This window comes from Impatiens glandulifera, chromosome 8, assembly GCF_907164915.1.
Source record: "Impatiens glandulifera chromosome 8, dImpGla2.1, whole genome shotgun sequence".
Taxonomy (NCBI): domain Eukaryota; kingdom Viridiplantae; phylum Streptophyta; class Magnoliopsida; order Ericales; family Balsaminaceae; genus Impatiens; species Impatiens glandulifera.
In genome coordinates this window covers 19,631,210-19,648,157 of record NC_061869.1, presented here as the reverse complement: position 1 = coordinate 19,648,157, position 16,948 = coordinate 19,631,210, and the positions used below count along the sequence as shown (strand labels likewise).

The window sequence follows — 16,948 nt, the reverse complement described above, 5'->3', positions numbered from 1 at the left end:
CAACATAATTTCAAAACATTTAATCATAACTTGTCCCTACCATTTATAATTAATACAGAAAATGGTAGATAGACCCATTTCTTTATTTCTTTTGTTCTTCAAGGGCAAACGCTTGATTTGGTCATTAATGAAAGAGATATGTAGGACTAGCCTATTTGATTTGATGAATTATTTGTATGGGTTGGGCTTCACTTAAAAGAACAAAAGTCATGGTAAAGTCTATATGGGAAATCTATTTTCTTTTATTATTATTGTTTTTATATTTTATTATGGAATAGGTAATTTGAAACATCATACTAATTTTATTTAATTTCTTATCATTTTAATAATTAATTTAATGTCAATACGATACTAAATTTAATTATCGGTCAATAATCCTATACAATAAACACGTTCAGAAATATATATTTTTTATTAAATAATTTTATCGGTTTAAAATTTTAAAAATTACAAATTAAGAAGATTAAATTAAGGTTTAACCTTACACAAAACAATCTGTGTCAAATTAAGTTTCAAAAATCTGCATTCCATGTTTTTTTTGGAAGTTCATATGTTCATTGAATCAAAATCTCTTCTAAGTTGTATTTTCACTTTCTTTTATCTCATTTTATATTTAGTCAATATTATCAACGCACAAAAGAAGAAAAGCAGTTGCATTATAGTTACCAACTCAAAAATAGAAACAATATCAATATCATTCTATTACCAACGTATAAAAGAAGAAAAACAATCGAATTTTTGTTACCAACTCAAAAATAGAAACAATATCAAAATCATTTCTTTTGAAATCATGAATGGTAATAAAAGAGTCAAATATTTTTTATCAGTACCTTGTCGATTGTAATAAACCATAGTGATTTTTTTATATATAATATACGTAGTTTATTTGTCGCTAGATTATAAATATATCGGGTTGATGCATATAGATATTTTGTCTAGTTGCTCTAGCTCCAAGTTATACATCGCTGTAATGCCAAATAATACTTGAATCAAATTATGTTTCACAACCGAAAAAAACACTCACTAAGTAAATTTTCAATCCTATCATTTTACTATAACCTTTCCCACTCAGTTACCTAAATTTTTGCATTTTCAATTTCAGATGTTCATTTAAGGTCCTTTTTTATCGATGATCCTTTTTTATCTGCGACACGCATAAATAATCTTTAACTATCTGCGACACGCATAAATAATGCTACATATTCTGCTCCTCCTCCGGCACACATCCTCCTCTTCTTCCTACTCATCTTCCTCATTCTCCTCCTTTTTCCTTCAAAATAACACCACCTTTTAATAAAATTAAACAAAAATAAAAAACTATAAATTAACATGATATATCTTTTCACTTGATTTGTGGGCTGTTCAGGAAACTTCATAGTCTGCGTCTTCCTTAATTTTATCAAGTATAGCTTTAGTTCTAGAAACGGCTATCTCCGCTGCTGTTAAATACTTCTTTGAAGTGCTCTTCATCAAAACCTCCATTGTTGGCTTCATTGTGCGCTGCTAAGGCTACGGGAGCAAAATAAGTAGTGAGTGAGATATTAAAATATCAAATTAAGAGTGAGAGAGAGATTAAAATATCGAAGGTTATTTTATAAAGAAGATTACACACTATTTTTATGTTATGACTTTAAGTCATTTTCATAGTAATACTCCTCTAATATCATTTTGTAACCAATATAATAACAACAACATATTATGTATTACAAGAAATAGGAATCTTTAACAATCTATAACACACAAAAATAATGCTACATTTTCTCCTTCTTCCTCCTTCTTCTCCTTCGACACACCTCCTCCTCTTTTTCCTCTTAATATTCCTCTTTTTCCTCCTTTTTCTTTTTTTTTTCTTTCAAAATTACACAAAAATAAAAAAAATAAAAAAATATAAATTAACATGGTATATATTTTCACTGAGTTAGTGGGCAGTTCGGGCAGCATCATAGTATGCGTCTTCCTTAATTTTGTCAAGTATAACTTTAGTTCTAGTAGCAGCCCTCTCTGCAACTGTCAATATTTCATCAAATCCTCCATTGTTGGCTTTATTGTGCGCTACTAAAGCAGGGGAGCATAATAAGTAGTGAGAGAGATTAAAATATCAAAGTAAAATTAAGATTAAAATATTGAAAGTCATTTTATAAAGAAGATTACACACACTATTTTTTATGTTATGACTTTAAGTCATTTTCATAGTAATACTCCTCTAATATTGTTATGTAACCAATATAATAACAATAACCTATTCTGTATTGTAAGAAATATATATTTTTAACTATCTATAATACGTAAAAATAATGCTACATTTTTTCCTCCTCTTTCTTTTCCTCCAACACACCTCCTCCTCTTCTTCCTCTTAATCTTCCTCTTTCTCCTCATTTTTCTTTTCTTTTTATTTCAAAATAACACAAAATTAAACAAGACAAAAAACTATAAATTAACATGGTATATATTTTCACTGAATTAGTGGGCAGTTCGGGCAACATCATAGTTTGCGTTTCCTTGATTTTGTGAAGTACAATTTTAATTCTAGTAGCATCCCTCTCCGCTGATGTTAATATTTCTTTAGAGTGTTCTTCATCAAATCCTCCATTTTTGGCTTTATTGTGCGCTACTAAAGTAGGGGAGCAGAATAAGTAGTGTGAGAGATTAAAATATCAAAGTAATAGTGAGATTAAAATATCAAAGGTCATTTTATAAAGAAGATTTCAAACACCATATTTATGTTATGACTTTGAGTCATTTTCATAGAAATACTCTTCTACTATCACTACATAACCAATATAATGACAATAACATATTTTGTATTGCAAGAAACATGAATCTTTAACTATCTGCAATACGCATAAATAATGTTACATATTCTCCTCCTCCTCTCCTTCCTCCTCCTCTTTCGGCACACCTCCTCCTCTTCTTCCTCCTCCTCTTCCTCTTCCTACTCCATTTTTTTTCTTTAAAATAACACCACCTTTTAATAAAATTAAACAACATAAAAAAACTATAAATTAACATGGTATATCTTTTCACTGAGTTTGTGGGCTGTTCGGGCAGCCTCATAGTCTGCGTCTTCCTTAATTTTGTTAAGTATAGTTTTAGTTTTAGTAGCAGCCCTCTCCGTTGTTAAATATTTCTTTGGAGTGTTCTTCATCAAAGCCTTCATTATTTGCTTCATTGTGCGCTGTGAAGGCTAGTGGAGAATAATAATTAGTGACAGAGAGATTAAAATGTCAACGTAAGAGTGAAAGAGAGATTGAAATATCGAAGGTCATTTTATAAAAACGATTTCACACACCATTTTTATGTTATGACTTTAAGTCATTTTCATATAAATACTCCACTAATATAACTACGTAACCAATATAATAATAATATATTTTGTATTACAATAAACAAGAATCTTTTAACTATCTGTAACACGTATAAATAATGTTATATTTTCTCCTCCTCCTCTTCTTCCTCCTACTCTTCTTCCGGCACACTTCTTCCTCTTCTTCCTCTTCTTCTTCCTCTTCCTTTTCATTTTTTTCCTTTAAAAGAACATCACCTTATAATAAAATTAAAAAAAAACTATAAATTAACATGGTATATCTTTTCACTGAGTTTGTGGACTGTTCGGGTAGCCACATAGTTTGCATTTTCCTTAATTTTGTCAAGTATAGCTTTAGTTCTAGTAGCAGCCCTCTCCGCTGCTATTAAATATTTATTTGGAGTGTTCTTCATCAAAGCCTCCATTCTTGGCTTCATTGTGCGCTGCTAAGATAAGGGAACAAAATAAGTAGTGAGAGAAATTAAAATATAAAAGTAATAGTGAGAAGAGATTAAAATATTGAAGGTCATTTTATAAATAAGATTACAAACAATATTTTTATATTATGACTTTAAGTCATTTTCATAGAAATACTTCTAATATCACTACGTAATTAATATAATGACAATAACATATTCTGTATTGCAAGAAACAAGAATTTTTAATTATCTGTAACACGCACAAATAATATTATATTTTCTTCTCCTCTTCTTTCTCCTCCGGCACACCTCCTCCTCTTCTTCTTCCTTTTCATTTTCATCATCCTCTTCCTCTTTTTCCTCATTTTCCTTTTTTTTTCATAAAAAAACACCACTTTATAATAAAATTTTAAAAAAACACTATAAATTAATACGGTATACCTTTTCACTAAGTTTGTAGCAGAATAAATAGTGAGAGAGAGATTAAAATATCAAAGTAAGAGTGAGAGAGAGATTAAAATATCAAAGTAAGAGTGAGAGAGATTAAAATATCCAAAGTCGTTTTATAAAGAAGATTTCACATGCCATATTTATGTTATTACTTTAAGTCATTTTCATAGAAATACTTCTATAATATTATTACGTAACCAACATAATGACAACAATATATTTTATATTGCAAAAACAGGAATCTTTAACTATATGCAACACGCATAAATAATGCTACATTTTCTCCTCCTCCTCTTCCTCTTCTCCTTCCTCCGTCACACCTCTTCCTCTTCTTCCTCTTCCTTCTCATTTTCCTTCAAAATAACACCACCTTGTAATAAAATTAAACAAAATAAAAAAACTATAAATTAACATGGTATATTTTTCACTGAGTTTGTGGGCAGTTCGTGTATCATCATTGTCCGCGTCTTCCTTAATTTTGTCAAGTATAGTTTTAGTTCCCGCTGCTGTTAAATATTTCTTTGGAGTTTTCTTCATCAAGCCTCTATTGTTGGCTTCATTGTGTGTTGCTAAGGCCAGGGAAGCAAAAATAAGTAGTGACAGAGAGATATTAAAATATCAAAGTAATTGTGAGAATTAGATTAAAATATCGAAGGTCATTTTATAAAGAAGATTTCACACACTATTTTTATGTTATGACTTTAAGTCATTTTCATAGAAATAATTCTCTAATATCACTACAAAATCAATATAAGGACAACAACATATTCTGTATTGTAAGAAACATGAATCTTTAACTATTTGCAACACGCGTAAATAATGCTATATTTTCTCCTCCTCCTCTTGTTATTCCTCCTCCTCCTCTGGCACACCTCCTCTTTCACTTCCTCTTCCTCTTACTCCTTCTTTTCCTTTTTCTACCTTTAAAATAACATTATCACGTAATAAAATTAAACAAAACAAAAAACTATAAATTAACATGGTATATCTTTTTACTAGAGTTTGTGGTCTGTTCGGACAGTCGTCTGCGTTTTCCTTAATTTTTTCAAGTATAGATTTAGTTCTAACAACAACCCTCTCTTCTGCCGTTAAATATTTGTTCGGAGTGTTTTTCATCAAAACATCTATTGTTGGCTTCATTGTTTGCTGCTAAGGTCAGGGAAGAAGAAGAAGTAGTGACTTTTTTTTCCGAATCCATCGTAGTATTTGAAGGACTAGAAGTAGACCTAGATGAAGAATCAGAAGGAGAAGAAATATCATCCTGCTCTAATATCATGTTAATTTTCAGAATCAAGTGGAAAAACTTGTGACTGAGTAATGATTATCAATGTGAAAACAAGAATTGAAAAAAACATAATAGATCATACGGGGCTATCTCCCGATCTTATTAACACTGATATTGTAGCTTCATACTTCTTACAAAATAGCCCTTAATCTATTCGTATAATAACATAAATAGGAATAATTTTTTAACTAAAATTATTTTACCATATTCAACAAGTTATCTAATATAACTTATTATAATTTTTATCTAGGCATTCCTATATGTATTCGTCTCAATCAAAACATAGGCATTTTTATGTGAATATAACTTATATTTATTTTAATAACACTCGAATGCATATGGTGTTTGGATACTGTTATTTGATCGGATTTTTTTAATTATAAAGAGGATCGATAAGTGTATGCCTCATTCATTCTCATGTTATTCTGTTGTTCTTTGAAAATACCGCCAATCATCGGAAGCAATGTGAATCAGTTCATCAACACCGAAGTAGGATTCCCTCCCTAAAGCTAGCTGAAATTTTCTCAAGCTGCATACTCGATGATCGTAAAGTAGTGTTACCAACCTCACTGTTGCTGCTCTCTTATATCATATCAGAGATATATTATTACAAAACTTATTTAAAATAGGATAGATTTTAAATTTGTTTGACCTAGCATTGACTTATTGTTCTTCTTCACTTACTATTAGACCTCATATAAATCAAGTTCTCGAAGAGTTTGAAGACATTGTCCACAATTGAAATATTAAAATTTTGTATTGAATTATCTGAAAATATTTAAAGTAAATATCAATTTTATATCTTTATAATTGATTGTGTTATATACATATGGATACATACAAAATTAATGAGAGATGCATTTAACATTAATTTGTTAATATATATAAAAAAAAAAGTATATAATTAATAATATAAAAATTGAATAAGTAAAAAAAAAGAGTTAATTATAATTTAATTAAGCTATTTATTTTAATTTTTAATTTTAAGGCTTGCGCATATGACTAGGGTGTTAGGGGCTAAATTATCATGAATCATCAACCCTAGCACGATATATGAAACGTTTTAGTTAATTTCATGTTCTTGATTTTCTTCACTTATTCCATATTATACTGATCAAAGTATCAATTGTCAAATATATATCTAGATAGACAGATAGAAGATGCTTCTTTCGCAGAAGATAGCTTCACGAAGCATTCAAGAGGATCACAAGCGATCATCACACTGTCTCCGTTTTTGCATTAGGTGATTTCTTGATTCTCCATTTCTGTTTCTGTCCCGGTTTCTTCATTTTAAGACAGATAATTCCCTTACTCCATTTGCAGATTGAGTAAGATATGGTAATTACAAGAGGAATTCATATAACTGCTGCACTTGGAACTCTTATAATCCGTTTTATATCTTTTGAAGAAGAAAACTATGAAACTTCTGGTGGAGAAGCTCTTCTAGATGATGTTCTAGATGATAAGGACAATGATGGTTGGATGGCCACTCATGGAAAGCAAATAGGTAACAACATTTACAGGGGAAATTTGAGCAAATGACCCTAAAAACAGGCCTAATTGCGTTTGGTTGGGGATAAATTAAATAGCGCTGGTGACCAACATTTTTTTTAATGACATTTATACCCTTGCGTAACGCAACTCCAGTTGCGTGACGCACCCGAAACCCTATAAAGTCATAATTTTTTTTCATTTTCTCTTTCATCCAGGTCTTCTCCGTCGTGAACCCTAATGGTGGTGGAGAAGATTTCTCTTCTTTTTCATCGCCGAAGAACCAATCGAAGAGGCACCGTCGACCATTCCACTATATTCAATGGCCTAGAGCTGCGAAGAACTTTCAACGGCGAACTGCGGCTCCAACGGCGAACGACGACGGCCAAAGCAAAAATTTCCACTATATTCGTTTATATTTTGTGTTTATTTCATTACATATGATTGTTTGTGTTGATTTCTTATACATATGATTGTTTGTGTTGATTTCCTTTACAGAACGTCATTGATTCGTCTGATTCGTTGAATGCAGGTTGGTTGGTTGGATGCGTCACGTAGGATGCGTCTCATCTGGTTAACACATTCTCTGCCTAACGCTTCTTCTAGTTTCCTTGTTTTATCGTAGACGTGAGAAATAAATACCAACTTATTTAGGTTTCCCGAGGAAGGATCAATAGAATCAGTTATTATAGATAGTTATTGATTTATATCTAGGGTTTGAACATAGTGCCGAATTTCCAGCAAGCACACTCTGTTAGATAAATTAGACCGGTTAAATAAAAACTTAACAAAAACAAACTCCTTGTGCAGGAACGGTTAAGAACCAGGATCAGTCAAAAAATCTAACCGGTCAAGAATCCAACCGACCAAAGAATTTAACCGGTTAGAAGAAGAAGCAGAGGATGTATCCTAAACCGGAAAGCTATCCGGTTAACCTGAAGCTATGAACAACCGGTAGACATCCTAAACCAAAATGCAGTATCCAACCGGAAAACCGATGAAGAGACTACTTAAGAAAGAAGTCAAAACTATCAAATTAAGTACAATCTACAAATCGGTGCAAACAAATACTTTGAGTATCTGCGGAAGATGATACCAAAGGAACAGACTGTAACATTGCCATATCCATACAAGTCCGGTGATACTCTGCAGGCTGCAGAAGATCGCCTGAATAGATCTTTCCACTCTGGGATAAATAAGAGGCGTAACCTTCCAGGTGCAGGCAACTGTCCAACCGACAGTTGCTACATTAAGTAAAAGACAAACCTAGCCGGTTTGACCTATGCCTTAGGAGCTTAAACCGTCAGTACTGCAACATTGAACCTCTGCTCAACCAATCAGATTCAAAGAGAAGAAATGTGACCGTTGGCACATTTTACCTATAAAAGAAGGAGCTGAAGAGGAGTAAATGCAGTTACCAGTTCTACCAGCTACAAGTTCTAAGAGTTATTAATTACAAGTTTATCTCTCTACAAGATTCAAAGTTTAAGTGTGCATTTGAAGTGAGATTACAATTTCGGTGAGAATTGTACGAGTGTTTATCGAGCAGCAAATAAGTCTCGATCGGATATTGTGTTTGTGTATTCCTTAGTGAATATCCTTCTCGTGGTTTCGAGAAGAAGGGATGACGTATGAGTTTTATCTCCGAACATCCATAAAAACCTGTCTTGTTCTTTAGTTTCTGCCGGCTCTACGTTCTAACCGACTCATACCGCCCTAACCGATTAATATCACTTTAACCGATTTACTGAACCTCAAACCGACCTACTAAACTCCAAACCGACTTTATCCAAACCTATCTTTATTCATCCTGTGTGCGTGTTGCTTCAACCTGAAACAAACCACTTCCGCACTTGAACTCAGTTCAAGGGTTTGTGACAGTTTGTGTAGTATTGAAACCTGGTGTTAATCTCTAACCGGATTAAACAACAACCGTTGAGTGAAAGTACTAATCGGCCAGACCCCGGTTCCCCATCCGCGATCTAGATCCTATCACACTCCCGTGGACGTGTAGTATCATATAGTTGTGGAATCTCTATATATGGTTTGGAACCTATTGCGCCCCCTTTTTTTGTAACCATTGCTGTATCATTTCGAAAGTTATTTTGGCATGTTATTGTACCCTAAATAACTCATCTTGTGTTTTATGATTTGTTGCATCTTTTTAGTTATGTTCTGGATCTTCCTTTTGTTACCTTTTTGAGCATTATGCAGGACTTTTGATTTTTTTTTTATAATTGATTGTTTACATGAAAGTGTTAAGACTTTAGAGTTTTGAGAAGGGAGGTGCACAAACTGTTTTGGATCTTCATATATTAAGCAGTAGTTCTTCAAGTAAGCTAGCTGACATTTAGGACTATATAGATTGTGAATCAGTTTTATTGAACTTATAGGCAAACTATAGATGAGTATGATGTTAAGAGAAATATGCGGAAATTTGTTATTAGTCTTAGCTTCGAAAGTCATTGCTAGTCGACTTCATGCTGTTTTATTTTGAGATCTTCTGGTGGTGTAAAATGGAAGTTGTATTGGAATATACACTTACCTCCCATATGTAGATGTATAGTGTAATGAAAGAATAATAATAATATGCTTATTGTTATCAAACTTGATGCTTTCATGGAGGCTTACCTCCCATATGTAGATGTACAGTATAAATGAATGATGTTTCTTACTTAATAATTGTGCAGACGAACGATGTTTAGGGGTCCAACAGCACAGGAAAGACAAGAAGGCAGCAACGGTACCACCCCGAAAGCCCAGAAAGATACAAGAGATGATGATAACTGAGAAGTTCCTGAAAACCTTCCCTAGACACTGTTGTTATGTATTATGTATGTATGAGCCCTAAAAGGCTTTCCATTTTATCCATGTAATTTTGGCTTTGGCTTGTAGATGAATTATGGAAAGAGTGATTGGAGTTTTATTGGAGATTAGTATGCCAAATTAATTCAAGCAATGTTCTTGTTTCTTCAAATGATGATTATTATTAATAAAAAGTTTTTGAGTTATATATCAACCTATAGTTAAAAAATTAAACAATCTTTACTTGCAAAAGAAAATTAATTCAACTAAAAGAAAGACTAATAAATAAAAAAGAGTGTTATATTTTGCTATCTATCAGGAAGAAGCTAGCAATTTAGATTGATTAGCAAATCCAAAAGATGATGTTTTCCTGCTTCCGCCTTGACCGTACTTTTCATTCCATTTTCGAAGCTCGTTCATGTTGGATGCCTCATCATTCGTAAACACAAGCCAAGAGAATTTTAGCCATGTTGTCTTCATGCTTCCGCCATGGACTGTTTTAGCTAAGAGAATTTTGAGTATCTTGACACTTTCACCAAACCACAGCAAACATCATTTGTAAACACAAGTGTTCAGTAGTTGTTTTCTTCCTATTAAGGGAAATCCATAGAAACAAAATAAAAATTAAATTCAACAGTTAGTTACCTCTGATAATAAAGTTGAGGCAGTTATGTTGATAAAACTTGTGCCTGCTTCAGTTGTAAGTGCCTTAGCAATAAGGGTTTTCCCAGTTTCAGGAGGTCCAAAAAGTAATATCCCCTTGCAAAGCTAAAACAAACAAACAAAAGTATATTCCTTTTTTCTTTTCTAAATGGGAGTATTATGATGAAATAGACTAATGAAACAATACTACTAGTAGTAATTCAATCATTCTCCTTCTACTAAACGATTTAAGAGGCACCTGCGTGACGCACCCGGATTCTGCCGCAACGGTGGTATTACCTAATCAATCCATAATCCCTAAACTCTAACAAACAATGTGTTCAAAGAAATAAATAAAGGAAGGAGAAAGCATACTAGTAGCAGCGAACATGGTTGTTTAGTTGGGATTACGACGTCTTCGTCGGGGATTGTCGCCTTTTTAGAGAGAAGGAGGAGAAGGGGAGAAGGGGAAATGAAGAGAGAGAACAAGGAAGAAAGAAATGAAAAAAAATGGGAAGATCTGAAATTTTTTTAATTATATAGCAAGGGTATTGTGGACTTTTCACAATACACTCGGAGGATGCGTGACGCAATAGGGACAATTTTTGTCAGAAAAAAAGAGGATAACCAGCGCTATTTAAATTATGCCCCACAGCATACTCGCATTTAGGCCTATTATTAGGGTCATTTCCTCAAATTTCCCCATTTACAGAACCTAGTTGGTTTTAATTTTAGGATACATTTAATATATATATATATATATATATATATATATATATATATATATATATATATATATATATATTTAAGAGGAATGATCTTCAATTCATTTTAAAATATTTTAAGTAAGAAAATAAACAAATGTTTAATCCTCTCTAATTTAATTGAGAGTTACATATATATATAAATTAATTAATAAATAATAAAAAATACAAAATACAAAATTAATACAAACAATTTATGATTTAGATATCAAATTGTATAAAAAGTTTATAACATTAAAATTCTCAATAGAGAATATTTAACCATCAAACAATTTATTGATGGTCACTATCATTACGAACTCGTTTAATTAAGTTTTTAAATAACCAGAGTTAAAGTAGAATAAATTGAACGAACTAATGAAACGGTGTCAGAAAAATATCTTCTAAATATTCTGTGCGCCATTTGAAATTATATTTAATCGAGTGCTGACAAACAACGCCAAAAAATGTCTTACCAAACAATAATTGACCATATACATATATTGTCGAAAGAATAAGAAACTTATATAAATTATTGGTGAATACTAGTAAAAGAGTCTTCATATGAAATATTAAATCAAATAACTCATTATTGAAAATGTTAAAAATAATTGAAGATTCGATAATTTTGTCTCATTTGCTGCTAAAAGGAGACAAATACAGAATCGTGAAAAGATCATCAACACAATTAGAGAGTATGAGCAGCAAATGAACCATCCACAGTTGAAAGTATTATTCGAATCCGATATGTCTAAATAAAATAGTACACCGAATAAAATACAACATCAACTCAAATTTATGTAGTAAAAAATGAGACACTCAGTGGAATTTAAAAAATTAGAATTGAAGTGAGCTAAAAAAAAATTATTAATAAAACTAGTGTATAAATGTGTGTTTGGTCATTTTTTTAATTAAATTAAAATAAAATTAAGAAATTAAGCATCACATATATCACAATTAGAGCCATCAATTTGGGTTAAGCATGTTGGGTTGGCCTGCCTCGCCAAACAATTTAGACGGGTTGGGTTGAAATATTAGTAATCCATTTGGAAGTGGGCCCACACGGGTCAGTCCAATCGGGACGCGGACCTAGACGGGTCGGGCTTGGATTGGCCCATGGGTTGGCAAAAATAATCTAATATAATTTATAGCTTTATAGGCATATGCCACATAGCCCTGATTTTTTTCTCTCCTAGGCAGCACTGCACAGTCAATACTCAATATTTCGCCCATAGCCCGCCGGCTACTTATTTGTTCCACTTTTATTTTCTTCATTCTCGTTTTTAAGGGTTTGTGGATTCAAACTTGGTTCCAAACTGCAGCAATCAATACTCAATAGTTCGCCCATTGACCACCGACTACTTATTTGTTCTGCATTTCTTCTCTTCGTTCTCGCCTTCAAGGGTTTATAGATTCAAACTTGGTTCCAATTCCAGAAGCTTCACACTGAAAGTCTGAAACTTAATATTTTGTTAAATAATAGATTCATTTTCGAAATGGACTCCTCTCAAAATTAAGGTATTAATTTGAATATTTAGTGTGTATTATAACTATTTGATCATGTTCTTAAACTCTTGTTTTCTAAAACTATTAATGATTTTTATTTGTAGTGCAATCTGCGGGCTGACTCGTCTAACCCGTAACCCACCTTTGGTTAGGTTGGGTTGGAGATTTTCAGCCCGTTGGAATGGTGAGCTGACCTGTCGTCGACCCTTCAAACAATAAGTTTTGATGAATTAGCCCTCCCCGCCATGGATTGCCCGTGTGACCGCTCACTTACAAAATATATAAATCAATAAATAAATAAAAGAAGCTAATATTCTAGAGAGATAAAAGAGGCCCATATTTATTCTTGTTTTAAATTAAAGTAAGAATTTAATCCATTACAATTAAACATTGAAAATATGTTTATTGCTTTAGTCTTAATTAATATATCTACAATTTAACACTTGCATAAGAATTTAAATAAAAGTATACGCTCCGACGACAAAAACAAAATTGGTGAATTCTCAAATTAATCTCGTTTGTCATTCTAACTTTTCAAAATAATCTACTTTATTCATTCTTTCTCAAACTAATCTAATTTATTATTTAAACTCAGTTTTTTTTTTATTTATTACATTTAAATTCATTATATATTTAAATTATTATTTTTTATAAATTTGATATATTTCAATTATTATTTGTATAAATTAAATTATTTTTATTTTGATATATATTTTAAATTATTTTTATAAATTCGGTTATTTATATTTTGATATATAATTTAAATTATTATTTTTTTATAAATTTGATTATATATATTTACATTTCAATTATTATTTATATAAAATAATAAATATTCTTTTTAGCATTTTAATAAATAATTGTTATATACTAATAAATTTAAAATATCTTAACCATAATAATTAATCATTCATAAAAACGATTACAATCATTATTTCTCTAAATTATTGACGATTTTGTTTAGCTCTCCCACAAATAATGGTCCTTCGTGAGTTATCCATTTTGGTTCGAATACGTTAGATTTAACTTCGTTGGTTTTTCTTCTTTCTCGATTTTTTTATTAGGAACAAGATTATCATATTTATCCCAATCAAGTGTTATTGAGAACGTCCAATATGATTCGTTATATATAGAGTGAAAATCATACTGCCCCACCTCAAAAATTGGGTTCAATACATCGATACATATCATAATCTAACAACAATTTTACAACCCAACGATATTCTGAGCAAAATCCTCAATAATTTAGAAAAATGATGATTGTAATTGTTTTTATGAATGATTAATTATTATATTATTATAGTTAAGATATTTTAAATTTATTAATATTTTTCAATTATTTATTATAATGATAAAGAGAATATTTATTACATTATTTAAATAATAATTGAAATATAAATAATTAAATTTATAAAAATAATAATTTAAAATATATATCAAAATTTAAATAATTAAATTTATAAAAATAATAATTAAAAAAAACATATAAAAATATAAATAATTTAATTTTTATAAATAATAATTTAAATATATCAAATTTATAAAAAATAATTGTTTTAAAATATATATATATATATATATAATGAATTTAAATTAATAAATTTAAAAAAATAACTGAATTTAAATAGTAAATTAAACTTAAAAAAAAAATAAGTTGGTTTGAAAAGTTACAGGCTTTGTGAATAGTTCAACAAACAACTGCCACGTGACAGATGGACTGTTCTAGTTTACCTTCCTAATTCCTATTTAACATATTTATTTGTAGACTTAGATAAAATTGATTCATTAATTATTTCTTATATTTTTGGGAAACAGCATAACTTCAATTATTAAAGACACCAAAAGTGGGTAAAGTTAAAAAAACAACCTTAGCTAATTATAAATTTATAATTATTGACCCCAAGACTAGATCCATTTGAATAGTTTCCATCAATTTCCCAATTTTCCAATCCTTAAATGAAGAGGAAAGACAACCAGTTTCTTCTGCTCTTCTCCATCTCCAATCCAGGCTTGCTTGAAGGCCTGACTCACCTCTTCGTTGAGCAGATCAACACCTTGATCCTTTGCTGTCCCATAAGCTGACCACGACCTTATGTAAGTGAAGTAATCATCCAAGCTCATCAATCTTTGTGTCTTGAACTCAAAAGGACCTGTATCAACTTCTCCATCCACGGGCTCGAATGGAAAATCAACATTCCTGAATTTTTAAATGTTCTTCAAATTTTAGAACCATCATAATATAAAATTCCCCATGAGTTATGAACATTTCAATATTGTCATATAATACAAGCCAATAGTAAAAGGTTCATCTTCACAACAATAGTTCATTTATGTATGATAGTACCTGTATTTGTCATCAACCAATTTGCGGGCAACATCCCAATATGGTCTAGAATCAGTGTAGAAGGGCAAGAAGACAGAGTCAACAACGTCGTTAACTTGAGGAGTGGTGTAGCACCAGGCCGCAATGACACCATGGGGCTTCTTTAGGACAGTTTTCACATGTTGATAAAAATTTGGGAGATCAAACCAGTGGAGTGCTTGAGCTACAGTCACTAAATCAACTGTCATGGGTGCTGCTACATCCCTTTCAATGGCAGCCGCAGAGATTACAGCAGGAGTGCATACATATCGAACATTGGGAAATTTTGGAGCATAATCCAGTTGTTTTTGGCTTGTATCCGTTGCCACCACATTTTTGTATATCGCAGATAACTGTGCAGAAATAAATGAACTTTTAAGCATATGCATGATGAGAATACATATTTGAAATCAAGTTTCTCCTTTTTGCATGATTTGATTATCACCAATATCCCTTCCTTATCAACAACATTATTATTAAGTATATATGTAAATTACAAAGGGGTGAAACAGTTTGTTTCTTCTTTCTTAGTTGGTTTAGGGTTTTGAATTAGTCAGATTAAAAACCTCGTATTTTTCGAATCAACCTAATATTATGATCATAAACAGAGAGAAGAGATGGGTATAGGGGCTTACAGTCGCGACAGCTTGACCGCTGCCGGTTCCGACATCCCAGGCGAGATCGCTTGAAGGCACCTTGGAAACAATGAAATTGAAGAATTCTTGTGGGTATGTTGGCCTAGTCTCTGCGTAATCCTTTGCCTGCTTATGGAACAAATCCGCCATTTCTCTCAAACTCCTCTTTTTCTTCTTCTTCTTCCTTTCTGCGCTTATTTAACGTTCGAAATCTATTCGAAACTATAGGTTGGAGAATTCAACTTCGATTTGAACTGGTATTCGGAAAAGTCTTCAACTTTTGTTTAATTTATTATTAGATCATTCAAACCTCCCCTGAACAAACCTCCCCTGAACAGATTGGATTTATGGGAATTGAAAAAAAATATATATATATTGATAGGGAGAATCAGGGTGGGGAGGTAGTTTTTTTTTATTGATTGAATATATGAAAAGAAGATTAAATTCATTTTTATATAATAATGAGAAATGATTGGGAGAGGAAAAAAATTATAAAATTTATCTTTTTTCTCTCTTCTCACCTTTTATCATTTTTCCATCATTCCTTCTCTCATTCCCTCCCTCAAATTCCTTCCCTATCACCCCTTTATAATAATACAACTAATTTAATCTATCATTCTACATAATAAGTTACAAGTAATCATTATTTTTAATTAAAAAAATATTTTTTTTATTTTCTTAAAAGATATTATCTTACATGTTTATACAATTTTCGGATACTATCCCGATCGAAAAAGGAGATGGTATATTGAAAATTATCTGCTTCGGTTAGTGTTCGAAATAATGGGTAAGGTACGGACATTCTTAGTAGTATATGAGAAAATTAGTAATTAATGTTTCAATTCATTTATATCATAGTGATTAAGGATTATTATTTTTTCTAACTTATTTGTTGGCATGTTTATAGTTTTGTAAAGTTCACCTAGTATTAGAATCTTTAAGTAAAAAAGTAAACCTTAATTTCAGAAAAATTAAAATTAATAAAAACAATCAAGAGAGAAAAAATAAAAACCATAGATCAAACAAACAAAAGAATTAACTTACATGTAAAATTTTATGTGGGAAAACTTATAGCAAAAGTTAGATGTAAGATTGATTTATTGAATAACAAAGCAGAGAAGAAAGTAATTACAAAAAGAAGTAGTTGTCAATCTTATTCATCAAGTACCTAATTAAAATAAAACTATAATGTTATACTTATATTTTATATGATTGTCCAATTAAGTAATCAAACTTTAACTATCTTTAATAATTAAATTAAACTTATTTTGACACTATAAAGTAAAATAATAGATTGTTAGTATAA

At 30.9% G+C, this 16,948-nt stretch overlaps 1 protein-coding gene across 1 annotated transcript; it reads right to left on the bottom strand.

Moving 5' to 3' along the window:
- Nucleotides 1–14,434: 14,434 nt before the first annotated feature.
- LOC124911784 (putative methyltransferase DDB_G0268948) lies at nt 14,435–15,857 on the bottom strand. The gene is made up of 3 exons (XM_047452300.1): nt 15,643–15,857; nt 14,990–15,360; nt 14,435–14,842 (listed from the first exon to the last, which is right to left on the bottom strand). The coding sequence occupies exons 1-3, from the start codon at nt 15,790–15,792 to the stop codon at nt 14,575–14,577; spliced, it is 789 nt and encodes a 262-aa protein (XP_047308256.1). The 5' UTR covers nt 15,793–15,857; the 3' UTR covers nt 14,435–14,574.
- Between the last annotated feature and the right edge of the window lie 1,091 nt (nt 15,858–16,948).

Bases quoted from the DNA above. Each gene is read 5' to 3' on its own strand.
- LOC124911784 (XM_047452300.1), bottom strand. From the start codon at position 15,792: ATGGCGGATTTGTTCCATAAGCAGGCAAAGGATTACGCAGAGACTAGG. The intron at 15,361-15,642 runs GTAAGCCCCTAT...ATTTCTGCACAG, and splicing joins GCGGTCAAGCTGTCGCGACT to TTATCTGCGATATACAAAAA. The intron at 14,843-14,989 runs GTACTATCATAC...TTAAAAATTCAG, and splicing joins TTGGTTGATGACAAATACAG to GAATGTTGATTTTCCATTCG.